Source organism: Carex rostrata, chromosome 2, assembly GCF_964058835.1.
Source record: "Carex rostrata chromosome 2, lpCarRost1.2, whole genome shotgun sequence".
NCBI classification, from domain to species: Eukaryota; Viridiplantae; Streptophyta; class Magnoliopsida; order Poales; family Cyperaceae; genus Carex; species Carex rostrata.
Genome location: NC_135919.1, coordinates 1,640,356 through 1,655,029, shown reverse-complemented (window position 1 = coordinate 1,655,029; position 14,674 = coordinate 1,640,356). Strand labels below are relative to the sequence as shown.

At 35.9% G+C, this 14,674-nt stretch overlaps 1 protein-coding gene and 1 long non-coding RNA gene across 2 annotated transcripts; both read left to right on the top strand.

The window, feature by feature from the left end:
• Positions 1-11,854: 11,854 nt before the first annotated feature.
• Positions 11,855-12,569, top strand: LOC144550667 (uncharacterized). The gene is made up of 2 exons (XM_078298647.1): positions 11,855-12,505; positions 12,561-12,569. Exons 1-2 carry the CDS (start codon positions 11,855-11,857, stop codon positions 12,567-12,569), a joined length of 660 nt encoding a protein of 219 aa, XP_078154773.1.
• Positions 12,570-12,578: 9 nt separating this feature from the next.
• Positions 12,579-12,990, top strand: LOC144550660 (uncharacterized). The gene is made up of 2 exons (XR_013510530.1): positions 12,579-12,644; positions 12,752-12,990. It is a non-coding gene; the product is annotated as an uncharacterized LOC144550660 (long non-coding RNA).
• Positions 12,991-14,674: the final 1,684 nt, after the last annotated feature.

Below are 14,674 nucleotides of genomic sequence, written 5' to 3'. Positions count from 1 at the left end.
GGAAATTCGTTGATTGATGTTGATGAGATGTGAATTGAAATCCGTTTGAATCTATTCCCGGTACATGTGCATTTATTATTATTGGTGAATAAATAAATAGATGCTCTATTGTTAGTGTATTTAGTTCTGGTGATGGATTTCTCACAAATCCAGTAGCCCTTTAAATTCCGCACTGAGAAAACGGATGACAGGTTTTCTCACCCCCCTCCCCTCGGGGAATTTTTCCCCTTTGAATTGATATGTGCAGGTAAACGCGAGTGAAGTGGGACTCGGGCTCGACGCGTGAGTTTAGGCCGAGCTAATAGGTTATGCCAAACCCTTTATGTCCATTTTGAATGTGTAGTTGAACCCGTAGTCGGTTATTTTGATGTATAGGTTGTTATCGAACCGTGTTATGTTATAAAACCCTAACGGTATGTTTTAAATGGTTGTTATGATTTAAATGTTGAAATTGCATGTTAAATGTCATTAAAATTGCTAGTGAATGGGGAGTAATTGTTTAATTATACGGGGATTTGATCGGGTTTGAAAACGGGGTGAAATTTCACGAAAATGGGCAAAGGAATGAAAAACAGTACCCTTATTGCGGGCCGCAATAACCCTATTGCGGGCCGCAATGAGAGTAGACAGAGAAAAATTCGCAGAAAAAAAAAAAAAAAAAAAGCCAACCAGGTCATTGCGGGCCGCAATGAATGGAGGTAGAGACAAATTGCAGAGGCTGGAAATTTTAGAACTTGTTGCGGTCCGCAACAGCCCTATTGCGGGCCGCAATGGGGATTCTGAAAAATGCTGTTTTGAGTATAACTTAGCCAAATTAAATCAGATTTGAACCAAACTTGTTTTAAATCAAATCATATGATAATTTGACTAATCTGGGCCGTCGGTTAAAGGATTTTCATGCAATTTGACTTCTCCAAAATAAAATTTTCCGTGCTCTATTGAGCGGTGCTTCGTAACCTCAGACAACGCTCGCAGGGGGCTGCCGCCCCCCTGCCACCCCCCGCAGACTAATAGAATGAGGCCCACCCACATAAACATATATCAAATATATATATATATATATATATATAGATCTGCATGAACAAAACCGCATTTTAAAACGAAACTGCGCGACCCCCTGTCCCGGGGTGTGACAGTTCAGTTGAAAATATTAAATTTGAATCTATTTAAAAAAAAAATCAAATTTTTTTTTATAAATCATAAAAAAAATGAATTTTAGGGAACCAACTTAATTGGTTTGTTTTTTTACTATTCGGTACCTCCAATTTACGTCCAAGAGATACATAATAGCTTATTTGGCATCTCCATATTTCACAATTATTTTTTCACAGTGAACAAAGAGCATCTTTTTTATTTTATGCACCGAACAGTCTATTCAGTCCCATCCGAATTTGCCACAGAAAATCTGTTTTTTACCAAAGAGGCTACTCGGTCTCAACATTTTACTCTAATTTTGAAGAATTCGAACTGGGCCATATTTCCAACATTTCATCAAAAAATTCCTTGTACCGAATAGGCTATTCGGTACATAGCTACTCTATCAAAAGCTACACCGTTGATCGAAAAAATTGTGAAAGTTGAAGGTACCAAATAGAATAGGACAATAGGCTATTCGGTTATTATAGTTTTTGTAATAAAAAAAAATCAGGTTCCTTAAAATTCATTTTTCTATTTATGGTTTGTATAAAATTATGATTGGGGAGGTAAAATGTATTATAATATTTTTTTTTTGATAAAAGTGGTTTAAAAAACCACCAGTTTCATTAGAAACTACTTTGATCATACAAAATATGTCTTAAGGCTGTTACAATACAGCCCACCAAATCAATCCGATTATCTAACCAACAAAATGATACTCTGATTGTTAGGCAATCAAAGCACTGTAGATACCTAGATTATTACACAAAGCAAGAGATACATCATTCAACAAATTCTAGATATTAGAAATAACATGGAAGTGACTAATTGGCTATAGAAGAACTAGCATGAGATGAAGAAGCATTTGGGTTAGAGGATTGCAAATAGGCTGCATCTGCCGCATCCAATTCTTCTCTGTCTCTAAGGTAGTCCCGGAGGTCTGAATCCTCTAACCCAAGATAGGGTTCTTCCTCGAAATCCCAAGAGTTGTTTTCCTCTGTGGAGGTATCGGTCTCCGAGAGGGTTATAAGAGGACCTGCCTGGGACAATTGAGTAACATCCATTGGTAATATTAAGGAGAGTTTAAAATAAGAGTCATCTGCATTAGATTTACACCAATAAGAGGCTAAGGATATAATATTGGAACCTATATAAGCTAATGTTGGTACAGTAGTATCAGTAAAACATAATTTATTTCTAGTTAACCAAATTATCCATATTGTGGCAGCCCTAATCAATTCAATTAATGGTTTGTCTTTAAGTGGGATCCAAGCGTCTATCATCCAAATGTCAGTAATGTATTCACAATTAAATTGAAAGGAGTTATGATTTGCTATCCATGCCCAGATGGCTGAGGCAGTGGGACATGTAACAAATAAATGGTCTATGGTTTCTGGTAAGGTACAAAATTTACAAGTTTGGTCACCCGTCCAACCTTTTCGAACTAAATTATCTTTGGTTAAAATTTTACCCTCTTTTACTAACCATATAAACACCTTTACTTTAAGAGGTATTTTGGTTTTCCATAAGGTAGTGTAGGTAGTATTCTTTATACCACCATATTCTAACCAAATGTATAGGGAATGCACAGTAAATTGTCCTGTAGAGGTCCAATTCCATGAGATCATATCAGGTCTGGTTATATCATTGAAAACAGAAGAGTATGATATAGTGGATTGTAGTTGGTGCCATTCAGATAAAAAGACCCCTGTTAGTTGTCTAGTAAAGGTGATTAAGAGAGCAGTTTGTCTAATTGCTCTAGATACAGAGATGAGAGGATCAGATGTTATTCTAAAAAGATTTGGGTAAATACAAAAAAGTGGACAGTCCCCTGCCCATCTATCTAGCCAGAAGGAGGTGTCATTACCATGTCCTATATGCCTTTTTAAACCTATATCAGGGATGTGTCTAATCGAAATTATACCCGACCAAAATGAGGAACATCTAGATATATCTAATCCTGTGGTACTGTATTTGTCTATTAAGATGTCTTTCCATTTTCCATTTGAGGTTGGATCCTTGAATCTATACCACCACTTTGCTAACAAGGAAATGTTCATTCTTTCTAGGTTTATGATTCCTAGACCTCCCTGGTTTTTGCTTAAACATATCTGATCCCATGACACAAGGTGGTACTTCTTGTTAGTGTTGGTACCAGACCAAAGAAATCTTTTTCTAATTATGTCAATACTCTTCCTGATTTTAACAGGGAGCTTGTAAATAGAGAGCCAATAAATGGGCAGTGCAGATAGAACAGAATTTAATAATGTAATTCTACCACCTATTGAAAGGAGGTTGCCTTTCCATGTTTGTAGTTTATTTTCAATTTTAGAAATTAAAGGTTGCCAATCAGAAGGACCAAGTTTTTTCCAGTGGAGGGGTACTCCTAGATAAGTAATAGGTAAAGAGGAAGTTTGGCACCCTAATTGATTGGAGAGACTACAGGCTAGGGTATGTGAAATGTTTAAAGGTATAAGGGCACTTTTGCTATAATTTATCTTTAAACCTGAAGTTGATTCAAAGCCTAGTAAAATGTATTTGAGGTGTTCTACCATTAAAGGGTCTGCTTGCAGAAAAAGTAAGGTATCATCTGCAAAGTGTAGGTTTAATATTTTGGTGGATGTTCCTAGACCTGATATGAAACCAGCTGATTGGGCATTGCTTAATAATTTGTTGAGAGCATCTGCTACTAGATCAAAAAGAAGAGGTGATAGAGGATCACCTTGCCTAAGTCCTTTCTTACATGGAAAGTAAGTACCTTGGTTACCATTGAAAGAGACACTTGTTCTACCACTCTCTAATACATCTTTAATCCAGGTAATGAACAAGGAACCAAATCCCCTAGCTGTAAGTATTTCTAGGAGAAAATCCCAATTAACTTTGTCAAAAGCCTTCTCAAAATCTAATTTGAGAAGGATCCCCTTTTGTTTAGTAATTCTAACTTGATGTAAAACCTCATGTGCACATACTATATTATCACCTATTAATCTCCCTTTAATGAATGCGGCTTGGGAGTCATCTATTAGAGGGTCTATAACAGTAGAAAGCCTAGTAGCTAACAGTTTGGTAATTATCTTAAAACTACAGTTTATTAAACTAATGGGTCTAAAATTTGTAATGTTGGTGGCATCTGTTTTTTTGGGTATGAGACAAATTGAAGCTAAATTGAGTTTAGATAAATCTAAAGATCGATTATAGAAGGACTGTATTAAGGAGTTTATATCATCTTTAACCAGATCCCAATATGTCTGATAGAAAAGAAATGATATACCATCTGGGCCTGGGGCTTTGTTTGGATTGCACGAAAAAACAATGCTTTTAATTTCCTCTAATGTAAATGATTGTTCAAGTGAGGTTTGTTGGTCAAGGGATAGTTTTTCATGGTTAGACCAAAGGTTAGGTTGTAGTGAGATGAATCTGGTATCAGATGTACCTAAGAGTTCCTTAAAGTAAGATAAAATGTGATGCTGAATGACTATAGGATCATAAACAGTGACCCCGTCTATCTCGAGAGATAAGATTGTGTTCTTTTTCTTCCTAATTGAGGCTGTGAGATGAAAAAACTTGGTATTAAGATCTCCTTCCAAAAACCATTTCAATCTGGCTCTTTGTTGCCAATGGGTTTCCTCTTCTTGGTATATTCCTTTTAGAGCTGTTTGACATTCTTGCCATTGTGTAAAATCAGAGGGTGTAAGAGAGTCAGATTCATGGAGTGATTCAAATTGTTCAATTTGTTCTAGGAGATTGGTCTTTTTTCTTTTAATTTCTCCTTGAAGGTTAGCATTCCATCCTCTCAATTTCCTTCTCAAGAATTGAAGTTTGTATTTCCAGGAGTTACCCAAATCAAGTGTTAAGGGGAATGCTAGCCACCATGAAGAAATTAGTTCAAAAAATCCTTCCTGTGTTATCCAAGTTTTTTCAAATCTTATTAATTTCCTAGGAATGGTGGAAGTGGAATCAGTGTGGAGTATGATTGGGTTGTGATCAGAATAGATTCTAGGTAATGATGTAACTAATGAGTTAGCATAATAAGTTATCCATTGAGTAGAACATAGGAATCTATCTAAGAGGGCTCTCGAAGGGGAGGTTATTGATCGTGCCCAAGAAAATTTTCTGTCAGTAAGAGTGAGTTCTACTAGACTGAGATCAGAAATGAGGGTATTAAATCGATTACTAAGTATATAATTATATGAGGGTCCCTGCTTTTCAGTCCTATTCCTAATTAGATTAAAATCTCCAAAAACTAACCATGCTGCTGGACCTAATGAGGGAATTAATCTAAGTTCAGAGAAGAAGGCATTTCTAAAATGTATTATAATATTAGACATAGTAAGATTTAAGTTGAAAATCATACACATAATCAAGACCGTGTTATCTAAAATAATATAAAATCAATAACTAATGCTTCATGAAGAGATATTGAATTGTTATATGACTGTGTTTTTGCAACGTAACTAATGCTTCTCGGTCGATTAATCAGCTTAAATATATAGTCGTTTTTTACAATAATGTTATAGATAGAATAAAAGAGCTATGGCAGGATAGACTTTCTTTTAAGTGTAAGAGAAAGTCAATAAAATTAAGATATTCAATAACAGCTTAATTATCACGACCAACTTTCCTTTCCACAAAGTCAAACATTGCATGGCTGCCACTTAGAAACCAGATTTATTATAATTCAATGCAACATATATATTTTATGTTACCTAGCTACCTGCCACAGTCTATGAATTAATCATGCTCCATGTACATTCAATAACCAATAAGGTACGTAACAGCTAGTCACGGCCAGCTGCATAAGGTTGGTTTCCTGGAAGGTTGGAACTGGAAGACTTCATTCGGGCAGTCATTTGACTGTGGAGAGCATGCAACACGTTTGGAGCTGTCCATCAGATATTTTGTTATCAAATATTAACAAACACATATAAATAAATAAAAATTAGATAAAACAAGTAGGGTTTACTTGACCTATGACTCGTCACGACTCAGGTCAGCTCGGATAAAAAAATATCTTCATATGCTACAAATCGGATTGGGTCTATACATTTAAAAAAAACTAATTATATTATTATTAGTCCTTTTCAATATTTCGCCATCCTTTAATGTCAAGTATCGAGATTTTTTTAGTTACCACCTCATTAAATCCAAATTAATTAAACACCACTTTAATTAACTTATTTCTAGAGTTAGCACCTACGTTTTTTCAATCCGCGCATCAAAATAGGCTGGTGCACACTCTGAGAAAGAGTATTTTTTTTTAGTGTGCAGATTGAGAAAGCGTGGGTATTAACTTTGAAAAATAAGTTAATTAAAGTGATATTTGTTTAATTAGAAATTAACTGGGAGGTAACAAAAAAAATCTCGGTGTCAGGTACTACAAACACTACAGCAGAATGTTTTTTCAGCGATCGGAATCTGAGACCGGTGGTTTCGCCGATCGCTGATTCTGATTTTCCCGAAAAAAAAAACAACAACAACATCTCATGCGACCAGGATTTTCTGCGACCGTCATCAGCGGCCGGTCATTTCGCCAGTCGCAGAAAGTATTTTTTCCAGAAAAAAAAAGGCGCTAGCAAAATTCCATCGCGTCATTAACCCTTCTCTTCTCTTTCGCTCTGTGTCGCTCGCGCCTAAGCCCTAACCCTAGCCCAAAACCTAGCCCTTTCTCTGTCTCCTTCTCGCTGCTTCGTGTCTCTCCCACCGGAGCATCTTCTTACCATCCTCTCTGCCGCCTCATCATCCCAAAAATCAAGGTTCGGTGAAATAGCAACCAGCAATCGCTTACGAAGGTGGCAGTGGAGGTATGTATTTTTTCGTTTCTTCTTGATTTTTCTGTTTTGAGTGAAAGCCCTTGAATCTGTGAAATTTGTGAATTTGTGAAATTTGTGAAATTTGTGAATTTGTGAATTTGTGGTTGTTGCATGTCCAAAAGTGATTCCCTGTTGAATTAGTGAATTTGTGAATCTGTATAAACTTAATTTGGTTTTTGTTGAAGTTTGTTTACTTTTTTTAATTTCTAAAATAAAATGAGAGGGGCTGCAACTAAAGTTCATACGGTACAGTCTGAGTTTGTACCAGTTCATACCGGTACAGTCTGAGTTTGTAGCAGTTCATACCGGTATAGTCTGACTCTGTACTAATTCATACTATAAGTCTCAAACAGAAGGGCATATATGCATTTAATTTGGTAGAACCCAACTAGAACTCACTAATTTTCACGAATACCAGTATGCACTTAATTTGGTTCTTTCATAAAAGAGTTAGATATTAACATTAACTTAATTAAATTTCATAACTATATTTATTACTTAGCATCAGTTGATGAATTACATTATGGATTTCATATAATTTTGTTTTTATGTAGGCACCTAAAATTATTGCTAATTAGGCAGAAATTCGATTCTCAAGTTTTTATTTTGAGCGTATAGTATTTTGCTAAGGCAGAAATTATAAGGGGTATTACAAGTAGTATTTGCTATAAAATGACACATCCTCTCTGTTTCGGTTTGATGTGAGAATGCTAAAGTAATTATTAAAGTAGTCTTTTGCTATAAAATGACACATCCTCTCTGTTTCGGTTTGAGCGTATAGTATTTTGCTCAAGTCTGCATCTGCTGACACGTTAGTTAAGGGTTTAAGGCACCCAAGCAACAGTTTCTTGGCTGCTGAATCAAAAATAAAATGGTCCAGATTTCACTTCAATTGTTTTTGGGTGGTTTAGTTGATCTTATTTGAACCGTCCAATTTAGATTGGACAGAGCAAGTGCAAATTTCAGCTCATCACTGCATAAATTTTGACAAGTTTTTCTCAAGATCACGCATTCTATCTTGACAAGTTTTTCTCAGGATCTTTGGCTGAAAACCCTAAAACCTAAATGCACCAGTAAAGTTTAGTATAAATTGTTGGCCCAAGGTCAGGTTTTTCTAATTTACTTAAAACCTTAACCTAGATCTATGTAAGAATTAAATAAGCACAGCGGAAATTACTTACTTTCCATCTTTATGGCCTTCCGTCTATTGCCTCTCAAGCAATATCAAAGGAATCGATGTAGATGGCTTGATTGACTTGCTCGCACGCTCAACCTACAAAATTACTTGGCTAGCGAGTCCTTCCACAACTCTTGAACTCTCTCTTACTTGTTTCTGTCTCACGAATTGAAGACAGAATATCTAGTCTTTTATGGAGCAAGACAGTGGAGAATGATCATGATGAGTTCAAGGTTATGGAGACCCAGTCCTTTTATAGCAGTGCAAAACTTGTGAGACAAGTTTGCCTAGCTAAAACTTGTGAGACAAGTTTGCCTAGCTAAAACTTGTGAGACAAGTTTGTCTAAATTTATCACTGCTATTATTTTAATCAACTATAATCGGTCCATTAACAATTATAATTGATTAACATTATTCTATATGTATTCGTATCCAAAACCTTATTTAAATACGTATAATGCCATGACTTAATTAATCACATTGTTTGGCATATTTTAATAATTACATAAATGTAATCTTGTGACAGTATTTGATATCATAATCATAATGCACGTATGTCCAACTTAATTATTGTAATTAGACGTCTCTAAATCCAACAATCTCCCACATGGACAAGTGCAACCTTTTGATTATATATCCTTAACTTTATTGCATGCAACTTTTCTGTCTTTACTTATCGTATTTCTTAAACAATTCCGTCCATCAATTATGCTAACAAAGGACTTAAGCGGTATTCGTCACATTTATTCGCAACTAAACCGACATAAATCACGCTGCCAACATAATTGAATGACATGAATCTGATTTGGACATATAGTTTAGAAATTACACGCAAGTGTGATTAGACGTGCCTATTTCTAATTGAGTCACCTTAACTTTACTGTATGAGGTCAAAAATTTAAACTTTAAAGAGAGAAATAATGAAACTGAAACTGAATGCAACTTGTATATATCAACAAAACTGTTTACAATTACATTACATAGAACTTTTAAAACATATTTAGACTCCCACATTTTCTAACTATCCTAAACAGATATTACACCCATACGAGCAACATGTTCGTGAAACTGCTTGGGTGGTAATCCTTTAGTAAGAGGATCCGCAATCATGGAGTCTGTACCTATGTGTTCTATACATAATTCATTATTCTGCACTCTCTCTTTTACAACCAAAAACTTAATGTCGATGTACTTCGACTTTGATGAACTTCGGTTGTTGGTTGCGTATAACACTGCTGAATTGTTGTCACATAATAATTTGAGTGGTTTCTGAATAGAATCCACAATTTTCAGCCTTGTGACCAAGTTCTTCAGCCATACGCCATGATTAGATGCTTCATAGCATGCGACAAATTCAGCTGCCATAGTGGAGGAGGCTACCAATGATCTGCTTAGCGCAATAATTTCCATAATGCATCTTTTCTCTCTAGTAGATCTCCTAATTGGCACAGGCTCTAGATTTTCTTGAGGTTCATTTACAACTTGATCTTCAACAAGAGGAGGAACATCATTACCAACTTCTGAATCTCCCACAGGCCCTAGGCCATCAACATTGTTCATGGCAATGTCAGGGTTTGGGTTGGATTCAGGTCCATTTGTGTTCTCTATTCCATGTTGAGTTTCTAATTGAGTTGTTTGGGATGATGATGTTTGCACATTGTCAAAAGATGTATTTCTAAACGCAATCGGAATTTGAACAAAACCAGGACTTTGGTCCATAGTCTCATTCTCATTCGTCTCTTCTTCTTCAAAAATACTATCTTTTGTCATATCTCCCCCCACAAACTCATTATCCTCAAAAAATTTCGCACTTCCTGACTCGAAAACTATATGTTCTGTTGGATTATAGAATTTATACCCCCTAGATCTTTCAGAATAGCCTATAAAGTAACAACTAACGGTCCTTTCGTTCAGTTTCTTTTCACTTGGCTTATAAGGCCTAGCTTCACATGGACATCCCCAAACTCTCAAATGATTCAAGCTAGGCTTGCGCCCAACCCATAACTCGTAAGGGGTCTTGTTAGTTGCTTTAGTAGGCACTCTATTAAGTATGTATGCTGCAGTCTTTAAGGCTTCTCCCCACAAATTCTTAGGTTGAGCGTGCGAGCAAGTCAATCAAGCCATCTACATCGATTCCTTTGATATTGCTTGAGAGGCAATAGACGGAAGGCCATAAAGATGGAAAGTAAGTAATTTCCGCTGTGCTTATTTAATTCTTACATAGATCTAGGTTAAGGTTTTAAGTAAATTAGAAAAACCTGACCTTGGGCCAACATGTGGTATCAGAGCCACCTATGTAGGAATTTAAGGTAATTATGATCTAGAGAAGATGTTATGCCATCTTCAATTATTTTCTGTTTTTCGAATCAAATTTATTGTTGCAAATGGAAATTGTTAAAATTCGCTTTAATTGTTTTTTTTTTATGCGTATTTTGTTCGAATATTCGAATTGTGCCAATCCTTGCGCTTCGTGCGATATTGGAGAGGTTTTGTTCGATTGTTTTGATTTTAATTCGCATAATTTATCACATTTTGGTGAAATATACGAAGGTGTGCTGTGTCTGCCTTCGAAAAGTTTAATTATGCAACAAATCAGAATTTTTCGTTTCTGAAATTTGGAAAAATAAGTAATTATTGCATCTGTTTTTTTTTTTTTTTCGTATATGGAAATGCTATATATGGAAACCTATATTAATACACCACGTATTAATATACCCTAGATAAGCAAAATGCTATATTAGGCCTAATTATTATATATACAATATAGTTTATAATCTAAAATTAGCTAGTAGCTAATTAAAGTTCCGATTCTGGAATATATTATAATTTGTGCTAATATAGCATAAAGTTATTTAAAGAATAATTTAGTTAATAATCTAAAATTAGTTTCTCAACTAATTGAAGTTAGGATACTTTCTAAATTACGTTTATAACAATTAAAAATTATTTTGAACATAATTGTTATAATTTTAGCCTAATTGATTAAAGAATTTTACTAAATTCTAATTAAGGCGAGTAGTTATTAATTTACGTCTTAGATTAGGCTATGGTCTTGATTAGGGCGAGTAGTTATTTTACGTCCTAAAATAGGCTTTAGGCATAGTTTTAGATCTATTTAAAGGCAATTAGGATTTACATGTGTCATAAATTTTGTACAAAGTTGAGCACTGATTGTTCGCAAACGGACCTCTCTGTGCAAGACAAGTGCAGGATGGCACATGACAAGTTTAAAATGACGTGCTAGAAATGGATGTGAGTGTTAGCTTTCCCAAAGGAGGGTTAGCACTTGCTAAAATTGTATAGTGCATAAGGGTAGTGTATAAAAATAAGTTGCAACACACATGGACTAGCGATGTCTAGAAAAGCATCGGGGGCTTGGAACATAAGCGATCCGTCTGTGATCCTCCTCCCCTCGTTGACTGGCCTGGTCGTTAGTTCATGGATATGTTAATTTGACCCAAAGGTTGATTGACAAAAAGGTTACATGTTTGTACTTTATTCACTACACCAAAGTGCCTGAAGGTAATGATTGCACCCAAAGGTGTTTCATTACTGAATGGTGTTTTGGCTAAAGATTTAATGGAGAAAATAGTTTTTACACATGTCTTTAGATAGATTTTAGAATTATGATTAAGGATCAAATCGTGACGCATCGTATCTAAATTATTTCCTTGTTCTTGAATTTTCAGATCTAAACATAATGTCAAATCTAAGTCAGATTAAGCCCCTCATGGGGAACAATTTCAAACAGTGGGAGGAAAAGCTAAAATTAGTCTTAGGGATCATGCAATTGGACATAGCACTGAGATTTGATCGCCCCAAGCCTAATAAAGAGAGTGAGGTAACTCCCCAAGAGAAGGCTGATATTGAAAAATGGGAGCATTCAGATCGCATGTGCATAATGGTGATGAAGCAAACGATCCATGAGACTTTTCGAGGCATAATACCTGATACAGAAACCGGCGCTAAAAATTACCTTAAGGCCCTTGAAGAGAAATTCACAAAGAGTAAAAAGACTGAAGTTAGTACACTTTTTGTGAAGTTGGCAACAATAAAATACAAGGGAAAAGAAGAGGTTAGAGAGCATGTTATTGAGATGACAAGACTGCAACGTGCCTTGAAAGGGCATAATTATGACATCTCTGATGAAGTTCTCATTGAGTTCATTTTTCTGTCTCTCCCGTCTAACTTTAGTCAATTCAAGTTGACTTATAATTGTCAAAGAGAGACGTGGACACTACCTGAGTTTGAGGCTCAGTTAGTGCAGGAGGAAGAGAGACAGAAAATGACTAAGGGAGAAAGTGCTCATGTAGTAACATCTAATCCTAAGGGTAAAGGCAAGAAGCGCAAGTTTACTGCCAAGGAAAAGGGACCCACCAAGGCAGCTGCAGACAAAGATGCAAAGAAGAACAAAAAGGATACTTCTGATAATTCAGAAGAAATGACATGCTTCTTCTGTAAAGCACCTGGGCATACAAAGAAATTATGCACCAACTATCATGCATGGTTGGCAAAGAAAGGTATGTCTCTTGCTTTAGTTTGTTCTGAAGTTAATTTAAGTTCTGTATCAAGATATACTTGGTGGATAGATTCAGGTGCAACGTCTAACATCAGTATATCGATGCAGGGTTGCCTAAGCCATCGCAAGCCAAGTGAGGCGGAGCGCTACGTTTACGTAGGAAATGGCAATAAAGTAGAAGTGAAAAGCATAGGAAAATTTAGATTATTATGTAGGACAGGATTTTATTTAAGTTTTGATGCTTTAGTGGTTCCATCCTTCAGAAGGAACCTAATTTCTGTATCTTATTTGGACAAAAATGGTTATGTATGTTCATTTAGTAATGGAAATTTCAGTTTGTGTCAAAATTCTAAGCTTCTTGCTTCTGGTATCCTGTCTTCTTATGATAATCTTTATTTTCTAGATATAGACACTTCACATTCAGAGGCACTGCATATAGATAATAGAAAACGTAAATTAACTTGCGAGAAATCAGCAACATTATGGCATAAGCGATTAGGACATATCTCTATAAAAAGGATAGAACGTCTTGTGTCTAATGATATTATCCAACCTTTAGATTTTACAAACTTAAGTGATTGTGTAAATTGTATAAAGGGAAAACAAACTAATAAACGTAAATATAATGCCAAAAGGTGTAATGACGTTTTAGAATTGATTCATACCGATATATGTGGTCCTTTTCCAAAGGCTACAAGAAATTGTCATCGGTATTTTATCACATTCATAGACGATTATTCTAGGTATGGCTATATTTACTTGATAAAGGAAAAGGCTGAAGCGTTAGACGTGTTTCAAAATTTTAAAGCGGAAGTTGAGTTACAACTTAACAAACGCATAAAAGCTGTCAGATCTGATCGTGGTGGTGAATACTACGGCAGATATGATGGATCAGGAGAACAACGTCAAGGTCCCTTTGCAAAATACTTAGAGGAATGCGGAATTGTGCCTCAGTATACATTGCCAGGTTCACCTGCAATGAATGGTGTTGCTGAACGGCGAAATCGCACCCTTAAAGACATGGTGAGAAGTATGATTGCTCGTACAACTCTACCTGAGAATTTGTGGGGAGAAGCCTTAAAGACTGCAGCATACATACTTAATAGAGTGCCTACTAAAGCAACTAACAAGACCCCTTACGAGTTATGGGTTGGGCGCAAGCCTAGCTTGAATCATTTGAGAGTTTGGGGATGTCCATGTGAAGCTAGGCCTTATAAGCCAAGTGAAAAGAAACTGGACGAAAGGACCGTTAGTTGTTACTTTATAGGCTATTCTGAAAGATCTAGGGGGTATAAATTCTATAATCCAACAGAACATATAGTTTTCGAGTCAGGAAGTGCGAAATTTTTTGAGGATAATGAGTTTGTGGGGGGAGATATGACAAAAGATAGTATTTTTGAAGAAGAAGAGACGAATGAGAATGAGACTATGGACCAAAGTCCTGGTTTTGTTCAAATTCCGATTGCGTTTAGAAATACATCTTTTGACAATGTGCAAACATCATCATCCCAAACAACTCAATTAGAAACTCAACATGGAATAGAGAACACAAATGGACCTGAATCCAACCCAAACCCTGACATTGCCATGAACAATGTTGATGGCCTAGGGCCTGTGGGAGATTCAGAAGTTGGTAATGATGTTCCTCCTCTTGTTGAAGATCAAGTTGTAAATGAACCTCAAGAAAATCTAGAGCCTGTGCCAATTAGGAGATCTACTAGAGAGAAAAGATCTACACAATCGAAGGATTATGCATATCTTCAAGAACATGAGTTTGACATTGGCATGTTTGAAAATGATCCTGTTAATATCAAACAAGCTGTGGAAAGCTCTAACTCTCAAATGTGGATTAATGCCATGAATGAAGAGATGAAATCTATGTATGACAATGACGTTTGGGATATCGTTCCGTTGCCTAAAGATAAGAAACCCGTTGGTTGCAAATGGATATTTAAGACTAAACGGGATTCTAAAGGCAATGTTGAAAAATACAAGGCACGTCTTGTTGCGAAAGGTTTCACACAGAAAGAA

Bases quoted from the DNA above. Each gene is read 5' to 3' on its own strand.
- LOC144550667 (XM_078298647.1), top strand. From the start codon at position 11,855: ATGGGGAACAATTTCAAACAGTGGGAGGAAAAGCTAAAATTAGTCTTA.